The 22,005-nt window shown below is 33.4% G+C and overlaps 2 protein-coding genes across 5 annotated transcripts; both read left to right on the top strand.

The window, feature by feature from the left end:
* The first annotated feature begins 2,206 nt into the window (after window positions 1-2,206).
* Window positions 2,207-8,011, top strand: LOC130747524 (D-ribulose kinase). 4 transcript variants are annotated; one of them, XM_057600490.1, is made up of 10 exons: window positions 2,207-2,365; window positions 2,461-2,654; window positions 3,175-3,314; window positions 3,429-3,681; window positions 3,795-3,927; window positions 4,376-4,464; window positions 4,737-5,014; window positions 5,996-6,065; window positions 6,196-6,442; window positions 7,717-8,011. In XM_057600490.1, the coding sequence occupies exons 1-9, from the start codon at window positions 2,281-2,283 to the stop codon at window positions 6,397-6,399; spliced, it is 1,446 nt and encodes a 481-aa protein (XP_057456473.1). In that variant the 5' UTR covers window positions 2,207-2,280; the 3' UTR covers window positions 6,400-6,442; window positions 7,717-8,011. The 4 variants fall into 4 exon arrangements, with proteins under 4 accessions (XP_057456473.1, XP_057456474.1, XP_057456475.1 ...); XM_057600491.1 differs by having other exon boundaries at window positions 7,725-8,011; XM_057600492.1 differs by lacking the exon at window positions 7,717-8,011 and having other exon boundaries at window positions 6,160-6,299.
* Window positions 8,012-10,988: 2,977 nt separating this feature from the next.
* On the top strand, window positions 10,989-12,772 carry LOC130743052 (protein MEI2-like 4). Its single transcript, XM_057595159.1, has 4 exons — window positions 10,989-11,562; window positions 11,723-11,842; window positions 11,944-12,085; window positions 12,244-12,772. Exons 1-4 carry the CDS (start codon window positions 11,030-11,032, stop codon window positions 12,382-12,384), a joined length of 936 nt encoding a protein of 311 aa, XP_057451142.1. The 5' UTR covers window positions 10,989-11,029; the 3' UTR covers window positions 12,385-12,772.
* Window positions 12,773-22,005: the final 9,233 nt, after the last annotated feature.

Here is a 22,005-nt window from a genome sequence, read left to right on the forward strand (position 1 = left end):
AATTACAGGTGTCGTTTGTGAATGATGTTTCCATAACCTTCCCTTATAAACACCTCCTCTTTCCTTAATTTGTAATGTTAAATTCAGCTAATTACCTAATTAAATTTATATTTCATTGTTAACTACCATCTTCCAGACTTTCACTAACACTGTTTGACATTTTATGGCAAAACTGTTCTTTGATGCAAACATGCAGTTGCAACATCTCGCTCATATCTGTCTTATGGTTTCAAGAGTCGCCCTACATTCCTATCCTACGTAGCTATATAAGGGAACAGTATATATTCACTCTCATATTGAAGATATTAGCATTTAACTTTTTCTCCACTTTCTATTTTCTATATATGTTGCTATAACGAATTCGTTATAGGGAGTAGGGAATGATCATGAATCGGAGGAATTGAAGCAAAAAAAAAAAAATAATAGATGATGAAAGATATATTGATTGTGTGTACTGTAAAAGAATGATTGATTGTTGCTTCCAAATTAAAAGATCATCAATCATCACATAGCTAGATAGCGATTCATAAACTTAAAATGGGAAGATGTTATAAGAGAATGATAATCGTTACAATTGTGTGGTCATCTAACTAAAAGGAAAACAAGTGAATAAAAGGTTCACCCTAAATAAAATAGATGGATTTGTTTCAACTAACCAACAACCCTAGCTACATGCATTGGTAACAAAAATGATGGATCAAAATTTTATATGGTATTTTATATCTATTTTATTAATGAATTTGTTTCACGTAAATTAAATTAAACCGCCGTATAAGTCTATGATTGACATATTCATGAATTTTTTAATAGACATTACACAATTTAAATGATGGAATAAAAAGAATCAACAAAGTAAAAACCACATAGGATTGAAGAAGGGAAAGATTTGGTTTTTGGTTTTGTAGATCTAAACGCAAAATGAAGAAGAATACAACTCTCAATAATGCATGGTTCTAAATTTCTAATTTTGTGATCAAATGATTCTTTCCTTTTCATCTTTCCTATAAATCCAGCGCATGAAAGAGCGCAGGTAAAATATACACAGCAAATTAGGAATTGATATTCACTTTTCATCCTTTATTACTTCCTAGTTCCTACAATGTGTGGATATTTTCAGCTTTATGACACATGCAAGAAGCATCCTTTTTATTTTCTAGTGGTCCTCTTCTTTTGGTGATGCTTGTGGTGTGTGACTGAAGCTAGATATATACTGCCTATCACGTCTTCTTTGAATCATACTAATTACTAACTCAAAAGCTCACGTGCAACTAGGGACACCTTGCAAAGTTGAGGTAGTTATGTTCTGTGGGTTCTCCCAATTCTACTTTTCAGCTTCCATGGTTGGGTCATGGGTGAGTTTCATTTCATCCGGCCCCCAAACTTTTTTTCTCCATGAACACAACCATGTTTAAGCTGAAAATATTTACATCATCTTGAAAACTAATATTTTCGTGGATCTCCAAACTGATTTGACATATTAGAATTGTAATATAAAATTATATACATTTTAAAATAAATTTCTAGTTCATTCGGATAATTTAAATGACTTTAGAAAAAGTTTGAGTTAAATCACTTTAGTTTTAAGTAAATAATATATTTAAGATAGGAAATAAATTATAAAAATTCTAATTTATTTATCTTAAATACTATTAGTCCACTTGAGACTAGAGTGATTTAACTCAAATTTTGTCTAAACAACTTGATTATGTGTGATTATCTTTTACTTTTAAATATTTATTTAATTTAATACACAATTTATTATTTAAATAGAAAATCTTATACAACACATGACATGAGTTGTTAATTTCATTCTACAGTCCTCTCTACTTCTACAAAACCAGAATGTTGATTTGTCTAGGGTATCAAGAATGTACATGATTCATGAAAAATTACATTATAGACTCTTCTTTTTCTTTTTAATTTGTATAAAGTTTCTCCTACTCCTCTCTTTTGGTACAAGGAAGCAACAAGTAATGAAAAATAAGGCAAAAGAAAAACTAAGGAGCAAAAATCTCTCTTGAGAAAGCAATTCCTACTTCTTTATTCCATTCCTCATTTCCTCTTGTTGTTATTTTTTTTTTGGGTCAACTGTTTGACTTTTAAAAAATGAAGGCCCAATGAAGATGGCCCAACGTAGTTCAAGGTAATACTCATGATCCAAAATGGGCCTCATAATTCCTTTTCTTTCTGTGTCGTGACTCGTGACTTTGCCACGTTTGGTAGTTCCTCAAAGTTCCTTATCCATGGGCAGAAAAAGCAGTGAACCTGCGACGCTGCAATATGATAGGCTCTATTTCAGTAACCCACTCTGCAACTGCTAGTGCTAGCAACATTTTTGTATCATGGAAATCACTCAAAAAATGTGGTAATATAAGCTTTCAGTATGTGCAAATGCTCCTTTTATGTTACTTTCCTTAGATTCTTGGACATCAATTGAATGTTACTTTGAATTATTGTCAGGAAATGGGCTATGCAATAATAATGTGAGAAAATCAAGGGCAACAGTATCAATGTCTCTCAGAAACAGAAATGACGGAGTAAGTGAAAGACTCTATCTTGGGTTGGACTTTGGCACTTCTGGTGCCAGGTTTGCTGTTATTGACAAGGGTGGTGCAATTCAGGCTGAGGCTAAGAGAGAGTATCCACTGTACCAGGTATAAATTCAATTACCCTTTTCCTTATAAATTCTTAGCATAGGTTTTTGGTTGCAATGTTGGAATAGGATGATATATTATGTGTTATAAACTTAGATATCAATATGGTTTTGGGCTTGGCGTTTGAAGTAATTGTTTTGTTCAGTTCAGTGTTAATATTAGATTCATACCACAACAATTTATAAGTGTTACCATAGAACAAGGTGGATCACATTAATAGAACCAGGTGCAGGTGGATCGCACAGAATTCTAGTTAGCCATAGAACAAGGTGGATCACAAGGTCTTTTATATTCACATATTTCATTATGAGATGATTGATGCTTTTATAGCATCAACAACACAATCAGATACAATTTAATAATTAGTGGAGAAGAATGGATTATCTACTATCAAAATCAATTTTCAAATGTTTGGGTGTTTCCTTTTCATAATTGTTGATTATAACTCCAAAATCAATTAAATGCTATTTATGCATCTGCAAAAAGTATTCTGAGGTTTTTGTTTCTATTGTCTAGAAAGAGTGGAGAGTCAATTGATTGGGTACGCTCGTGGAAGGAGACACTATTTTCAATGCTGGAAGATATCCCTGTTGACCTCCGCAAACACATTGTGTCCATTTCTATTGATGGGACTTCTGCAACTACTATCATTGTTGATAGGTGGATTGATCAGCAATTTTATAATTTTTTTTGTGTGTTAACTGTTAATTAAGATTAACATAAGATATGATTGTAGCTGAATTCTGAAGTAGGGATGAGCATATGTTATTGCAGTAACACAGGAGAACCATTGTGGAGGCCTTTTCTTTACAATGAGGGTTGTCCTGATGCACTACCGGCAGTGAAATCTATTGCTCCTCCAAACCACACAGTTTGCTCTGCATCATCAACTCTGTGTAAGCTTGTCTCGTGGTGGAATCATGCTGATTCAGACAGAAAATCTTCTTTGTTGTTGCACCAAGCAGATTGGCTTTTGTGGCTTCTTCATGGAAAGCTTGGAGTTTCAGATTATAATAATGCTCTTAAGGCATCATTTGATAATCTCTAACACCTTATGTTTTTCTCCACATCTTGGATGTTTATGTCTATGTTGCAATTCCCAAGTCGGAAAATTTATCCATTGTGTTTTGTGTTTTACAGGTTGGCTATGATCCTGAAGTGGACTCATATCCATCATGGCTAGTCTCTCAACCATATTCTCATCTTTTGCCTTCAGTTGTTGCACCGGGAACGCCAATTGCTTGTTTAAAGGAGAACATTGGAAACAAACTCGGTATGCTTTCTTTTTGTTAATTGCATTGCAGTTGTGATAACCGATAAGATTCTGTACCTAGGAACCCATTGGGGGTAAACATTCCATCTCAGAGAGCCTTCCAAAGAATCAAATTAAATTAACAAATTTAAATAGCTAAGTTTTAATCCTCAGTTTTTAGTGCCAATGCTTATTAATTTCGGTTTACTACTTCCAATTTGGTTCGTGCAACCTTATCTCAGTATTCTCTTCTCTTTGGATGATTGTTCTATTGAGAATTGAAACATAGTGATTTCCAACTGGACCACCAGTAAATTTGGTGCACAAAAAGTCACAATTTTATTTGTACTTTGCTTTGTTTATTGTTCTAGTGTAATGGCATCAGAATTTCTTTGACTTCCTTGTTAAAATCTTTGCTGGATTGATGCTATGAAGTGGAAAATCATATCTATAATGCATATCCTTTCAGGTTTTCCGAAGGATTGTGTTGTATGCACAGGAACCACTGACAGTATAGCAGCATTTCTTGCAGCTCGTGCTACTCAACCTGGGAAAGCTGTAATTTCTTACTGAACTTACCTTTAATTATTTATTCATGATGGTAAATTTAAGATATTTAGAAAAAAACTTAGAATCACGCGTCTATTATGATTTCGCATTAAGAATGTGATGCTTCTAAAATGGAAAATATGTTGTGCTATTATTTCTATTATGATTTCACATTAAGTTTTTCTGCTGCACCATCTATTTCAACAGTCCAAGGTCCTGTTCCTTATTTATGCAACCAACCATGTTAGCTTTTTATGTCTCATAAGATCCTTCTTGATTAGGTCACTTCATTGGGTTCAACACTTGCTATTAAACTACTAAGCAACACGAGAATTGAGGACTCTCGGTTTGGGGTGTATAGTCATCGCCTTGATGATAAATGGCTTGTTGGTGGTGCCTCAAACACTGGTGGAGCTGTTCTTAGACAGCTGTTCACGGACGCACAATTGGAGAAACTGAGTGAAGAAATAAATCCCTCACAAACCTCTCCTCTGGACTACTATCCTTTGCCAAAAGCAGGTGAAAGGTTTCCAGTGGCAGATCCAATTTTGGCTCCAAGGTAGTAAATCCTTCCTGCTTTCCATTTGAACACTTAATTTTGGAATTCACTTCTCATTTCAATGTTAGAAATCTTCTTCATTAACTCAATTCTAGTTCTTTTTTTCCTCTTTCAATATCGATCTTCAAATAAATTTAAAATCCAGTCAAATTTGGTAGGTTTTCAAACCTAGGAATTCATTTTGTTTCTCAAATTCTCTGCTCTCTGCCAGTTCATTAAATTTATAAATTATCAATAGCTAGCAATTGAGATTGGGCACCAAAATATTACCTGTTCAAGAAAATTAACAGGTATATTAGGGTGTTTGGATAAGCATTGAATGTCAGCTAAAGCCCGTTTCATGAGTGCTAATGCAGCAAAAATAGAAGGAAGAAGTTGTTCCATTGGTCTAAAAGTTATTCTATGTTGATTTTAACTTTTTAGCAAACATGCACTATGTATGTGGCTCCTAAATTGAGGTTTAGAGGATAAAGTAAGTCATATTAACAACTGTTGATTAAAATATCAACGGTTGAGATTGTGATCTTAAATGAGCCTCTTTTTGCAGAGGAGGAACTGAGGAAGTGAGAAGTCAAGTCTCCTGAACAATATACAATTAGATTTAATGATTTTTTAAAAGGAAATGCTTGCAATGCAGCCTCTAATTATTAGGGTTCTATGATATCAATGGGCACAACTCCTAGCTTTTTAGTGGGATTGACATGATACTAAGCAACAAGACTACAAGAGTGTGTTAACTAGTTCATTGTTACTATTCATCTTAAATGATCAGTTCATTTTAGATTTCATGATAAAACTAACTTTGGTGGGCATATGTTTTGTTACGAAACGAAAAATAACTTTTATCCAATTGCTTTACTTCCTTTAGATTGTCTGCATTAGAATGCTGCAAAATGTCAATAGCCTCCTCTCCGACATGTATCCAAACTCGTACACTTTATATCATTTTTGCATAACTGATGGAATTTAATTTTTTGACAGGCTTCTTCCACGTCCAGAAAATGATGTTGAGTACTTGCATGGGATTTTGGAATCCATTGCGCGTATAGAGGTAAAAACCTTTGGACTGTTTGTGTTTCATAATTTTTTATCTCACCCTTTAGCTGGGAAACAAGTAGGAATTCACTCATTCATCTGTATATCAGAGTCTAATGGGAAGAAACTCTTGAATGGAATTTTAGGCAAAGGGATATGGATTGCTAAATGAGCTAGGTGCAACCCAGGTAGAAGAAGTTTTCACAGCAGGTGGAGGAGCCAAAAATGAGAAATGGATTAAGATACGCGAGAGGGTGCTTGGTTTGCCTGTGAGGCGTGCTAATCAAACAGAAGCTGCCTATGGAGCTGCATTGTTAGCTATAAAGGGTGATCAACTAAATGTTTCTTGAAAAAATGATTTTTTTGGCCCTGATTAGGCTACCACTTGCCAAGGTGACAAACAACAGACTTTATTATAGGCTCTTAATTAAGTTGATAAGTTTGCAATGCTTAGTTAACTTTGAATCTAATCTTGATTGAAAATTTGAAAGAGAAGAGAAAGGAAAGTTCGATATGGACGATTAACAATGATTAGAACAATAAAGTAGACGAACAAAAGAATTTCATATTAAGCTTAGTATCTATGAGTCACATACTAAATAATGTATGTTTGCCAATAGTTTCAAATTACATTCAATATGTAATGGGTATTACACTTAAAAGAGACCTATGAGTAAAACTTGTCAAATAATAAAATAAGACATGAGTAAATGGAATCTAAACCATGTTATATTTTTGTTGTCCACGCTAAACTGCATTACATGAATAACCACATTTTTTAATAAGCAAATAAAAATGCAATTAAAAGATGGTACAAAGAGTACCCTAAACCATATACAAAGATAACTTGTTAAATATAGTAAATAATGTCTACAACAGTCAATAAAAAAAAGTTAAGATTTTTAAAGTCTACCTCTAGGTTAACACCAAGCTAAACCCTTAAGACTTTCCAACAGAAATGGAATACATATATTCTCATTTTTGTGGGTTAATCTGAACTAGTCCTTTTATGGCTCGGTCTTTCTTAAATATGTATTTATCGATCTTTTCAATATTTAGTATCAAGTGAAAATCAAACATAAGTTGTCTCAACTCATCCCATGAATACCTCTAGTTCCTAAGGTTGCCTATTTTTATTGCCCTTTTTTTGGGATAGCTGAGCTGAAATTACTTATTGCTTAAAAATAATTAACATTGCTTCAGCGAGCAACTTGGGCTTAGGGGTTCTTAGAATAAAAAACATGTTTTTCTCAACTACTCATCTACAAAATTACTGTTAAAAGAATGGTGAAGACAAATTGAAACAGTCCAGAAACGTTGCAAGATAAAATAAAAAACAGATTTAGCCATAAACAGAAATGAATCCATTACAGTGATACATCAAAAAAGAAGAAATTAAAAATGTTATGAGCAACCAAAGAAATTTACATTAAGTTGAACCGATCCAATGGCATAGGGAAGAAAGAGGTAAACAAACAATCCCCGTATGGAATAAAAAAAAAGGTAAACAAACAAAAAACATCATCTTCAAAACACATTAATTCATAACCATTTTTTTTATGGATAATTCATAACCTTCTTTATCCCTTTGTTTTTATACTTTATTTGATTAAAGGAATACGTAAGGTGCAGAATGTCAAAGTAATGCAGCTTTATTGACGTGATAGAATGACAGGTTTCCTCAGATGTGCTTCGTTCGATCTGGAAAGTGGTGCAGAAAACGCTTTGTGCTGCGCATTTCTTTCCAGTTTTTGTTCATAAACAGTTCATCATTCCCGCTTGATGGACGTGAAGATGGATCTTGCACCGATAATCAACGGTACCTGTTTGATAATAGACTTAGGTTTGTAATAATTCTACAATACTGTTCATGTTATCCAATGTATCTTCACATCAAATGCTCTACTAAACATGTAATCATTACATTCTGCTACACCAATCAACAAACAGCTTCCCTATTCTACAGCCTATTGACACTCTCAAGAAGTTTTAACTTTTTCTGAGAAAAATTTAAGGAAACTAATATTTTTTATAAAATAAATTATTATGCTTAATTTTAATAATGTATTTTCTTTTTCATAAGAATAATCATGTTTAATGTTGACAATATTAGGTGTTTGTAATTTCCCTCCAAATTTATACATAGGAAACAAGTCTATTTGCATTGAAATGAATTATTTAACTTAATTTTATAAAAGTGTTTCTTATAAAAAAGACAAAAAAAAAAAACTTAAAGTATTTCTTATAAAAATGACCGAAAGAAGTATTAATTAGTACTCCCTCCTTTTCAAAACTATACTATTGTAGTTAAATTATAACATCAATTAATAAATTCTTAAACTTTATCCATAACCTTAAATTACAATAGTTTTAGAAGAGATGAGTATTATATATTAGTTGTAATTTTATACTAACTCTATTTATCGTGTATATAATACCCAAAGAGTATTAGAACTGTTATTAACCTAAGGAAATGCGAGTATTTTTTGCTAGATACTTTAGGATAAAAGTAAGAATTGATAAAAATAAAAAATAAAAAATATTTCATTAAACTTCAGATTTGATAAACAGTACAAAATTATTTCATTTTCCTTTTATTTCCTTCCTTTCATAATCTTTTTTCTTATATATTTTTCTCTAATTTTTATATCCGCATCCAAAGTCCAAACAAAGCTTAAGTGTGTGTTTGAAAAACCCCAACACAGCATAGTTACCTGTTTTCAAAAGATAACACGCCACTTCCTCTGGTTATAAACTTATAATAATGATTACATTTGACGTTTCAAATGCTTCAAATCTGCATATGTGAAGAATGGTCTAGCAGATTAATAAAAATGGTGGTGCTGGTAATTACTGGTGAGTAGTATGCTATGTTTGGTTGGAGAGAGAGGAAAGGAAAGGGAAAGAAAAACGAAAATCGAGGAGTGAATTTAGACTAAGGGTGTGTTTGGATGCACGTTGGATCAGGCCTGATCCACGTTTAAAGACCTCAAACGTGATTTTTCCATCTCCATTGATGTTTGGATGTTAAATGTTCCATCCTAACACAACAATTTGTTGCTTTAGCATCAATGTTGATCCAATTGTCCCCTTTCCCTTTTACAGATCCAATTCAAGTCTATCAGATCCAATTCCTGATAAATGTATCCAAACATAAATCACGTCACTCAAACTCACGTTTACCAGATCCAATTCATATCAGATCCAATTCTGGCCAGATCCAATTCTACTAACGCCGAGCCAAACACACACTAAGGTTTAGTCTAAATTCACTCCTCGATTAGTCCAAATTCACTCCTCGATTTTCGTGTTTTCATTTCATCTCCTTTCCCCTCCCTCCAACCAAACGAAGCCGTAGAGTTGAAGACTTCGATTTTAACGAACCTGAAAAAAAATGGGAGTGCATACTGATGATACTGCTAGTTGGGTGCTACCAGTACCATACCACTGTTTGCCAATGTGCTGCTGCTTGCTCCTCGGCCTCCATTTACCGCTATACACGCCGATGGGATTGAACCATTTTTTTTTGGTTCACGCAGATGGGATTGAAAATAAAAATGGTTCAATCCCATCTAAACCATAATCGAAAGATGAGAAAGAATTTAATTTTTTTAATTTAAAATGCTATTATAAAATTACATAAGTAACCTTCAGTTTAAATTGACAATTACTGTTGGATTAGATGTTAAATTTAATTTTAAGTTGAACTTAATTGAACTTAAGTTAATTCTAATAGAGTTCCAAGTTTCAGATGAAGGTTAAAGATGGTGAAAAAATATTTTAGAGCGTTTGTTTAAAAGGTATCTTATGTTCCTATGCACATTTTGTTAATAGATCAATTTTTTTTTTCAGAAAAACATCACATTTACATTGAAAATAAAATTAATATAAACACACCCTTTTGTTAATCTATATGGCATGCTGACACAAGGGTGTCACGTTAATTTATGAAAGCTCCTTCATTGTCTCTGTTACTCAACTTATGAAACTAGATGGAATGACAAGTTTCGCTCACGCCACAAACTTTGAAAAGAGTAACCGCTCATTTTGAAGATTAAGGACTACTCTTACACATTCGTATCAAGAATTAAAAGTGTAATTAACCATTTATTTTCTGATAAAGATGTTAGTTTAAGAAGTTTTTTTTTTTTATCTCTAGGTAGAATTCAAATTTTAAAAGCCATATTTATTGGAAGAGAAAAAGTTTGATGCATCGACGGTGTAAAGTTTTTTTACACCGTCAATCAATCAAATTTCAAGGATGTGAGAAAATCTTTCTTTTTATTTAATTTATTTAATTGACATGTCACATCCTTGAAATCTGATTGGTTGACGGTGTAAAAAAAATTTACACTGTCGGTGCATCAAAATTAAACTCTTATTGGAATTCATAATTTATAAAAATATAAATTACCAACATGTGTTTGGTTTAAGGCATTTATATTTGATTTCTCTTAAATAATGTCTTGAGTTTGAATCTTTTAAATTAAAAAAAAAGAATGATTGGTAAAGTTAACTCCACTATGTTGTGAATATTTTTCATATCCATTTAACTAATCCTTTACCCGACTATTAATACCGTAAACAACAAAAGACCGACCAATGAGTTTATTTTATTCACAAAAAATTAAAAACCACACCTTCAACAATACTAGTCCAACTGTTGGTTCCTATTTATAAATCAAATTTTTAAGCAACAATTTAGATTCTTGCTTATTTCTTATACTTAAAGAAGTTAAATTGATTTTTATAGTATTTCATCAAATAGGTTCAAACTGATCTTAATTCCTTTTTTTATTGATTACTTTTTCACATCACATCATAACTTTTTTGAGTATCTCTCTCACTACCGATTGTGGAAACTAGTTCTGCAGCAAACCTTTTCCTTTATATATATCCACCACTCCATCGCCTTCTCCTCAGAGATTACAATCTTCAGTGTCATACACAAGAACTGTTTCAACTTTCAATTCACCAAAAATGGCTCCTCTGAACCCAAACGCTGCAGACTACTTCCCTCACCACCACCACCACCAAAGAAAACTCCACAACCACCACCAAATCACCATGTCCCTTCCCCATTACCACACTTCTCAACACCACCGCTTCTTCACACTCTCTGCAACTCAACACTTTGTGTTCTACCCACACACCACCACCGCACTTCCATTTTCGCACCCTTCTACTTTCCAGAGCCAGCACCACCAACTCAGCACTTACACTGTGTCGCCACAACCGTTACCATGTGAAGCTGAACCGGTTCGTTTCCTCAACAAACCGTTTCAACAACATGGCCCTTCGGAACTTGATGGTTACAACAACAACAAGAAGCAAGCGTTTTTGCAGAAGCCGGCTCGGAGATCGGAGCACCGCCGTTCAGAGAGGTTGAGACAGACGAGGAGGTTCGAGGGCCGAGGAGAGATTGCTCCGGAAAACAAGAAATGGCGTCCTTTAATCCGGCCTCACAGAGATCAAACCACTGTGATGATCAAAAACATTCCTGTTAAATACACGTATATATTCTTCTGAACCCCTTTTGCCCCTGCATTTTCTCGTGGGTTTTCTTTTTTGTTTTCATGTGGAAGTGGGGTTTAACCATTTCAAGTTTTGTTTGAAAAAAATTGAGGCTTTGCATGTTCTTCATCTGATTAGTCCTGCTGCGTTTTCTCGCAGTCGGGATATGCTGATCAAGTTTCTTGATGATCATTGCATGAGGGAAAATGGAAGGGGCAATGGGAATGTGGAAGGAAATGTGTTCGCTTTTGACTGTGTTTATTTGCCTATGGATTTCAGGTACTATTTCAAATTTCAAACCCTCTTTTGATTGATGATAACTTGTGCAGTTGGATTTTACTTTCTTGTGGTGATCATTGTGAGCTTGGTTTGGTTTGCAGAACTGGAATGAACAAGGGGTATGCCTTTGTAAATTTCACCAATTCCGAGGCTGCTTTGAAGTTTACCCAGACAACCTCCAATCAAAAGTGGGATTTGTTTCAATCTCTTAAGATCCGTGAAGTTGTACCTGCACGTCTCCAGGTAAATCTAATCATTTGTTTTAAAGATTTGATTATTGTTAGTTTGTTTAAATGTGTTTGTTTATCCATTGGATTTGATGCCAAACATATCTGTAGAATGTTTGTTGAATTTTTGTATTTGTTTGTGGGGTTAGTTTTAATTTTGTGATGATAACACAGGGAAAGGAGAATCTGGAGAAGCATTTTGGAACGATGAGATTCCCCTGCGAGTCCGAGGAATTTCTGCCTGTGGTTTTCAACCCACCTAGGGATGGTAGTCTCAAGGGAGAGCAAAGGACAGTTGGGAGGCTTATTGTTTAGCCTCGAAGCATGTGATTGTGCACTTGTTTCAATTCTCTGATGGTTTCATGTTTCAATTCTCTGTTGTTTTTCATGCTTAGGTTCTAAGGCCTTTTGCTTCAACTAGGAATCTCTTGTTCTGTTCAATTTCACAAATAGGAGGGTGGAGCTTGGCCACACACTGATCCATTGATTCAGAGGATTGTGTGGTAGGGTCCACCTTTTCTTGGATAGACTTGAGCCTTAACCCTTCTTCAAGCTTACAATAACATAGTACTGTTCACTCCTGTCCATGTTGGTATTCCAAATGTTTGTTTGTACTACTTTCTAGGATTGTACCCTCTGATCAGAAAGCTATTTTGGCTTTAAGTGCTGTGGGGTAAATAAAAAAATATATTGTGTTGTGTCATTTTCCTTTCCTTTTCTGGTTATGTACCTGTTGTTGGTTGCAGCAAGACATTCAAACTAAATTTATGTTTTGGTTACCAACGTACAATTACTCTAACACCATCATTTATCAGTTGTAACTTATTTAGTTCACACAAAATTGGAAATTTGACCCATATTTTTAATTGACTTGCATGAGTTTCAATCAATATTTGAAGAGTGTTTGAAAGGAATTGTTAGAGTAGCACTTTTCTTAATAGGAATAGCAATTTGTGACATGCTTGCTTCTGGGAACCTTTGGTCAGCCCCTGAAGATGTGGCATGTACCCTTAATTAAGTCAAAGGTTACCTGTGTGGTGTTTTTTAAAGCTTGTGTTTGTTGGGTCAGAAGAGTTTTTCCCTTTTGAAGGATAAATGTTGAGCCATAGAGGCATTTTGCTGTGGTGGAGCTGGACTAAAATGGTGAAAGAGATTCTGTTCAATCTCTGAATACTTTCTTTGTAAAGTAGAGCCTTTTTGTCTTCAACTCTGGACCAGGGAAAATTTTCTGTGTTTATTTTCTTTTCAATGAAAGTAACGAAGAAAAGAAAAGGAGCTGAGTCTAGCGTTTAATTCATTTGTCTTATGCTTGTTATTGGAAAACCTTTACTTGAAGGAGCCTGGGGATGCAAGTGCAACTGTCTTGTTATTCAAATATGCAAGCAACATGCGGAAGGATATTCGGTACTAGTAGCATTTACTAATAATGCTAACAAGAAATGGTAGATATTGATGTTGTTTTTTCCTTTTAAAGGAAACCTACAAAAGTTCTTTATCAAGTCTCATAAGTCAAAAGTACCTTTCATTTATGACCTTGTTTGTTAGGGTTTTACCCATTTTATTTTTTATTCAGTGTTCTTAAGTTATTTTCTGTGAAGAAAAATTGAGTTGAGATATGCTATTTTCTTGTTAAATAACGAGGTATATATGAATTTAAGCTATCAAAAGCATGTTTATTTGCATTTCAATTTTTTTTCTCTAATTAAGTACTAACGTTTCCCCACACAGGTGTTAACGAGTCTTTAGGAAAAGAAGCATTTTAAGGATCTTAAGAACAATATGCAGCTTCTATTAAGTACTCCCTCCGTTCCTGAATATAAGACATATTCCAAAAAATTGCGCTTATTAAGAAAGCACTTAATGTGACTAATTAGTGTATTGGTTTCTAAAAAATGCATATATTCTTCCCTTTTTATCCTTTGTCATTTTCTCTTACTAATAATCATTGCATTTATACCAAAAGTCATAGTTAGTTTGATTAGTAGTAATTAATGGTAGGTGGTAACTTTGAAATTGAAAACATACAATTAATGTGAGGGGTAAATATGGAATAGTACAAATTTTTTTGCTAGATTATTGTAAGAGGTCTTATATTTAGGAACATGAAAATTTTGAAACTAAGTCTTATAATTAGAAATAGAGGGAGTATATAATTTCTTTCGAAACTTAATAACTTATAGTCAAGAATGAGATCATTAGTATTTTCAAAAAAAAAAATCATTCATTTTATTAACTAATCTGGACGGAAAATCCATGACTTCATTGGAATGTTTTAGAGCACGTTCATTACTCACGCTGTCTAACTTAATTATGAGCATGAGCAATTAATTTGTATGAGACTTGATTTTGAGAAAAGGCGAGGATAATCCAAGCATGTTATTAGTGGAACTAATGATACACAACACTTGATTATCTTTCGTTCTGACCATGAAAAAAATATAACATTTCTTGCATCATAGATTTTTGAAGGGGTTGTCTAAATGACCATGATAAAGTTTTGGTTAAATAACCCATCATCCAATCACATTAGAGATATGTGAGTTGGAATTTTCATATTTTATTTATTAATTTATTTCCAACTCATTTATCTCCAATGTGATTGGATGATGGATTATTTAACCCAAACTTTATCATTGGTCATTTAGACAACCTCATTTTTGAAACATTAATTGAGATTCTTTTCGGTGAAGCCGTTATTTGGTGTTAACGTTGTATTGTGTAAAGTGTAAACTTATCAATCAATTGACTCTTATATAAAATAATGAATTATTTAATCCAACATATAAATAATAGGTAAGACCTGATAAGATTGTGATGTATAAGATACTTCAAATTATTTAATCTACTATCATCATCCTTTACTAACTGTCGTTGCGCCATTGCAATCAAAGTCAACACCACAAATGCTACAAGTGTCACTGATGCTACCATCGCCACCACCACAACTACACCATCATCATCTCCACCACGCACTGCCATCGTCACCAGAGCCCTACAGCATGTTCGCAACCACTACCACCGTCCTACAACTGTCGTCACCACCATCACCGCTACCACCCCTGCTTTCACCATACCACCACCATTGCCATTGTCGCCACATTGAACTCGCGTGCCACGTACTCATTATTGCATCGACATCCCTAGGTTCACCTTCTAATCAAAGGCAAGTTACTTCAAATGAACCAAGCGCCCACTGCTATTGAGTATTGGTGGTGGGAGATTGTTACTGCAGCATGAATCAGATTTATTAATCTAACTCAAGGAGGCAGGTGTTGAGTAATTGTAGAATGATGCTAAGGGGGTGTGTAGATTAAACTGCAATGCTTATTTTCTTGGAAGGTGAATTGCTTTCATTTTGTGATAGCCGTGCAAAACTTATTGGAGCCTCACAGCAAAGGACACATCGGGTGGAGGATGTGATTTGGTGCTTACTGAGTTTCTCTTCAATGATCTTGGAGGCAGCGTTTGGTATGCATTTTGCTAGCTGGATGAAACTTTTACTTTGTGAGGTGATAATTTAGTGTCGTTTCTACATTGGTGGGGCTAAGGCTATCATTTCTTTAAGGTTCTTTAAGGTTCTGTTGTTTGCAATTGAGGTTGGGATATTGTGCTGATTATTGCCTAAGAGCTATTATCTACTTGGTGGAATATTGTTTTGAAGGAATCTAGTGATGTTGGAACAGCTGGGTCATTATATTATGTTTTTTTTCTTATTACTCCTTGGAAGTCTCTTCTTAATCTTAGAAAGGGGTACTTTTTTTCCTTCACTATGTTTTCTAAAGGGAGTTTTATCCTAGTAAGGTTTTAATGAGGCCCCTTTCTTTGATCTTTTTTCCAAGGTGGGGTTGGTGGCGGGTTCTCTTTCTTTCCTTTTTATTTGGATCTTTTGCTTTTGTACTCATTTTCTTCTCTATCTCTTTGTATTGGGTTGAAGTACCCCTTGTACTTCACTTAATATATTCATTTCATTGCCTATAAAAAAAAAACATAGCTTCCCATCAAATGTTAGCACCCCATGCCCGTAGCATAGACACAAAGCTTGATGCTCTCACCACAGACCACGGTGCACGAACCGTCCATATTGAGCAATCAATAGAGGACCTGATGGTAAAAATTGAGCTCGTACTATGGACTTATACTGCTGCCTCGGCTCACACTCTTATAAAAGGCAAGTCACTTTCGACGAACCAAGCACCAATGTTGATGACTTTTATGTCACTTCACATAACATCTCTTCAAAGGTCAACACCCCATGCCCGTAGCACATACATAGATCTTGAGGCTCTCACCATAGTACACGAACCCTATAAGAATCGCCCATATCGAGCGATTGTCGGAGGATCCAACGACAAACATTGAGTCGGTACCATGCACTCATTGTTGCCTTTGTATCCCGAGATTCACCCTATGATAAAATGAAAGTCTTTAGAAATCTGCAATTACAAGTAGACACTGTTATTACTAAATTTTAATAACTTCTTCAATGTGAGTTTTTCGCTTAAATTTCGTCCATGATGTTATGACACCCTTTCAAAAATTTTAAATTTTATCATTTAAGTGCGTATATTTTTATTTTGTTTAAAATCATATTCATTCTCTAAAATTCATATTTATTTTTAAATAAATAAAAAATTATAAAAAATTTGTAGTTCCCTTATTTGTATTTAAAATAGTACTCCACGTCTTTCTTCCTGACATTATTTGTTATTTTATTTTTTATATTTGATTTGATTTATTAAAGAATGTACAAACTACAGAGTGTAAAATGTCAAAGTAAAGTTTAGCTTTATTGACTTGATAGAATGATAGCCTTCCTTCAGACTTCAATTTTGTTTAGTTTGATAAGGAAAGTGGCGCAGACAACAATACTTTGTGCCGTGTATCCCGAAAAGTGTTGTCTCTATGCATGATGTCAAAATAAATGCATGTTTGGTTTTCAGTTTGAACTCCGTTGACGCACATTTTAAGAGAAAATGAATGTGGTTTTCACGCTTTTCAATAACAAATGTGAAAGAAGGTTGTGAGTTAAGTTGGAATGAAAGTACTTTCACTTTCATGTTAACTTAAATACAAACATAGCCTAAAATGTTGGCAGCATTTTTCTTTTTATAAATTTCCATCCATTTTTTTTTATTTTACAAATATTATCATCTCTTCTTATCTCCTTCTTGTGGTGGTTTAATTTGATGTGGTATAAATCTTATTTCACAAAGTTAATTCACCTCTATTTAAATAAAATAGTGGGAGAAAAAAGTGAGATGAATGATATTACTCTCTCAGTAACAAAACTATTGTAGTTTTAACTTTTTTTTTTTCCCAAAATCATTGTTGTTTTACATATTCAAGACACTTTATCCCATTCTCTCTGACTCTTTAGATGTTGTGAACCTTATTTTGTCTGTGCCTTCTTCCAGACATCTATATGCGTCTTTGATTTGGGATATTAAGGATCTCCTATCTAGGACTTGGATGGTGAAGCTTCATCATACTTTGCGAGAAAAGAATGCGTGCGTAAATTTCCTAACTAAGCATGACATGAGTCAGAATGAAGCCTTGGTGTTGGTTGAGCAGCCAGTGGCAGCCTTGGGTTTGCTTCTCCTTGCGGATGCAGCGGGTGTCTCCTTTGTGAGGCCTTAGTTTTTGTTTCTTTTAGTTGTTGTACCAAAAAAAAACTTTATCTCATTCTCTTTCATTTATACTAGTGTTATTAAACTCGGCTCGAACCGACCGGTTGAACTGTGAACCGGACCCCTGACTGGTTCGAGTCGAGCAACGGATCAGACATGCAATTGACTCGCTGTGAATCGGATTGAACCGGTCGGGTCGGTATAAAAACCGGTGATCCGGAGTTGCGGTTGGACCGTTTTTTTTAAACATTCAAGAAATCATACAGAAGTAGAATCAGTGCCGTGTTCCTATCAAATAATTAGATGAATACAAATGGAGGACAAGTGAAACAACGCGATCGGGATTTGAAGAGGAGTGGCGGCGGCGCGGTTCTAGGAGAGAGAGGAGAGACGGCGGCTTATGGCTTCAGATCGGTGGTGATGGTGCGATTTGGGGGGAGAGAGAGAGGGAGGTGATGGCAGTTGGTTTAGGTTGGAGGCGTGTTTGGACAGAGAGAAGGTGGTGGTCGTGGTGTTTTGGACGAGTGGAACCTGTGATGGTGTGATTCAGAGGAAGAAAAGGTGTTTGGTGGTGGAAACAGCCATGGGAGAGGGAGAGGGCGACGGCTGAGTGTTTTAGAGGAGAGGTGTGTGCTAGGGTTTTGGTAATGGAGGAGAGAGATGCAGCAAAGGCCAAGTTGTAAATTCAATTTTTTTTAATTCCCTAGTCACAACAAAGGCCGTGGCCTTTCAATTTTTTATTAAACATTGGGCATAAATTATGCCTTCAACTTCCAATATGCGGTGTTTCTTTCATTGGGCCAGCCTACTACTTCGGATCAATGTCAATTTAATATTATGTTTTCTATAACAGCCCATTTTGTCCATAAAATAGGATTTTTTTTATTAAGAAGTACATGAAATGATAGGGTTAAAACTAGTTTTTAAATTTCATTGGGGTAAAACATTTCTTGTTGCTTTTGTGTGTATGGTATTTGTGACACTTTATTATATGATATTATGAATTTTTAAATTATTTTTTATTGTAAACCGAGTCAAATGGTTCAACCAGTGATCCAGTGGTTGAACCATTGACCCAGTGTCTCGACCGAGTCGATCACCGGTCCGAGTTTAATAACACTGATTTATAAATATCCCAAGCACCACATCTTATTTTCATCAATAACAACTATCACCAATTAGTTAATCAATGGAGTAACTCATATTGAATAAATGTTTATCAATCAAATTAGACCATCAATTAATGAACTCTTAAATTTTGTACAGTTTAAGAACGGAGACCGTACAAGTGATTAAGTGATGTGATTTGAATTATATTTTGACAAAAATAAATATGTGCAAATAAAATTGAAGAAAAAGGTTAATGTGAAACCCAGCAATGCCTTGAAAGATTTGCCATAAGCTTCAGTAATTATATATACCCACCTCATTTGTTAAACACTTCATTTTCATCTTTTTTATTTTTATATCTCTCATCTTATCATCTATCACATCTTATATTTTATCTCTCTTACTTTTTCATTTCTTTCTATCTCTCTCACTATTTCACCTTTCCACCTCAAAAGAGAAGTGTGGATAAAACATTACTCATGTGGGATGTGAAGATACTGCTATAATTTTTCATAGACAAGGATACTCATGATACTGCGATCTATGCTATCTATTCCATCTCAACATCAAATCAATGCATTAAATGCAATGTAATCGTTGCGATCTAATTGTCTTTTCATTCCCATCGTTCCATTTCCCAGCCCAATCAACAGCCTCCCTACTCTAATGCCAATACTCTCACTCTCATCAAGTTGTTTTATGGAAAAGGGATCATCATCATCATTATTACCTTTATTTTAAAAATGATTGTTAATTAAAAATAATACACATAATTTAAGAGCTTATTAAATAATAGTATAAATTTTGATTATAACACTTCTAATTAAAGTTGCATTATTACACTTCCTCTTGTAACCAAAAAAGAAAAAGTTGCATTATATTAAAAAGAGAAAATGATACTCCCTCCATTTTTTATCTTTCAAAGTTTTAGCCTTTGGCTATTAGATTAAGGAGAAATAATTGTATACAAATATTTTTCTCTTTTAGACAAAAATGACCCTAAATAAAACTCATGAACTTAGGTTACAATTTCAACACTATAAATATATGTCCCTTGGGTTACTGCAACCTTTGCATAGTCTACTGCGTGAATTAAATAGCAATGAACACGTAGTCTAACATTGATAATATAGTCCACATTAATACTTGATAGGCATACTAATTTAATGGTATAACATTGATAGTTATACATGAGAGTATAAATAATGGTATACTTATTTAATTCAGTTTTGAAAAATAAAAAATTACAAATTTTGGTGTGGTTTACAATAAGGGTATATGTGGAAAAAAAATATTAATTGAACTTTGAATTCCTAAAACTTCAAAAGATAAAAAATGGAGGGAGTACTTATTAATTGAGTGGTTGATGAGAATCGTAATAATTGAAAATTCGAGGTGGCAAATAAGAAATATAATATTACATAAAGAATATATAGAATAAAATGTGATAAAAAGTCTTTGATTTGTAAAACAGCAATCATTTTAAGAAAATAAGTGAAAAACTAAAACAACAACTATTTTAAAACAGAATAAGTACTTTAAAGACATGTTACTCCCTTCGTTACAAAATATGAGTTGTTTTAACATTTGTGCTATATTCCAAAATATAAGTTGTTTTGTAAAATTAAAAACATTTTTTCTCTTTTTTCCTTAGAGCATCTCCAATGCTAGTTCTTAATTTTTAGTTCTTAGCACTATTCATGTGGGTCTGTATTGCCACATGTGTTTAAGCAACTTTCAAGCAATTTTGCTTCAACCATGAGTTCTTAGTTCTTATCACTATTTATTTAGTCACACAAACCACATTATTTATATTTTTTATTTTCATAAAGTAATAAAACAAAACTCATAAAGTAATTTGGATGAGAGAGAAAAAATAATTTTTTATGCTAAAACTTAAAAAGTAAAACTCCTTACATAAAAATTGAGTTCTTATTTTTAAGAACTAAGAACTACATGTCATCACCTCTAATGGTTAAGAACTCAATTCATAGTTCTTAACTAAAAAATAAGAACTAAAAACTTTGCATTGGAGATAGTCTTATATACCTTCATTTAATATTATATTTTTTAATTACCACCTTAATTTTCACCTATCAAACTTCTCCCTATGCAATTAACCAATAGTAGCTTTTCATAACTTTAAATAGGGGTATGTCAATCAAAATATTTATCAATTAATGAACTCTTAAACAATGTGTATAAACTTAAACAACTTATATTTTAGAATGGAGGAAGTAGTATTCATTGTGTTTCATAAATATTGTTGTTTAAATTTGTAAATAAGATGATAATTATTAATATTACAATGTTACTAAAATAACACTATATAATTTTACTAGTAACATGAACTAACAAATTCTACCTTTGATTGAGAAAAAAATGTGGTTAATTAATATAAAATGAGATAAGTGAGAATAAATTTATTAAATGAGAGTGAAAAAAATAAAAACAAAGGCATTGATTTTTTTTAAAACAACAGACTTATTTAAAATACTAGACAGCTCCTAAAACAACAAACTTACTAAAAAGGAAAAAGTATATAGAATAAAAGTGCTTAAATAAAAAAAACAAAAAAAATTACAATAGAAGTGAGACTTATACAACGAGACTTATATTTCATCTTATTGTTGTCGCATTGTGTAATGGGAGATTAACCAATGTATTTCTTTTTTTATTCATGAGAATTTAAAAACGAATCTTTAATGGTGCTTGTTGTGGTACCTTAAACCAAATTAAGGTGTAGTACTCATAGTGAGTTGATTCAATAATAAAGACTCATCTACCGGTTAAAATTTTAATTTTGTTCTATCATGGAAATGCAATGTTCCATTCTTAAGTACGTGAGATTTGCGAGTTGAGTTTTCTAAACTTTGTTCATCCATAAACCATGGTCATTTTACTCGCATCTCCATCACTGTCATTTGTTTCCACGAATCGTCCATTTTTCAAGCATAAGGAAATTTAGTTGGACCACCACGATTAATAATGAAGAGCTAAAAAATGTTAAATCCGGCTCAATCCTTCGCTTGTTGGGTCACAAGTTTTAGGAAAAAGTAAAAAAATAATAAATGAAAAAAATAAGAAAATTATATTGAAAATGTTATAGAAATGAAAATTACTATAACTAACAAATAAGTAAAAATTATTAATTGCACGAAAACACACCTAGAAAATTAAAAAATTCCTCATAGGATAG

This window comes from Lotus japonicus, chromosome 3, assembly GCF_012489685.1.
Source record: "Lotus japonicus ecotype B-129 chromosome 3, LjGifu_v1.2".
NCBI lineage: Eukaryota > Viridiplantae > Streptophyta > Magnoliopsida > Fabales > Fabaceae > Lotus > Lotus japonicus.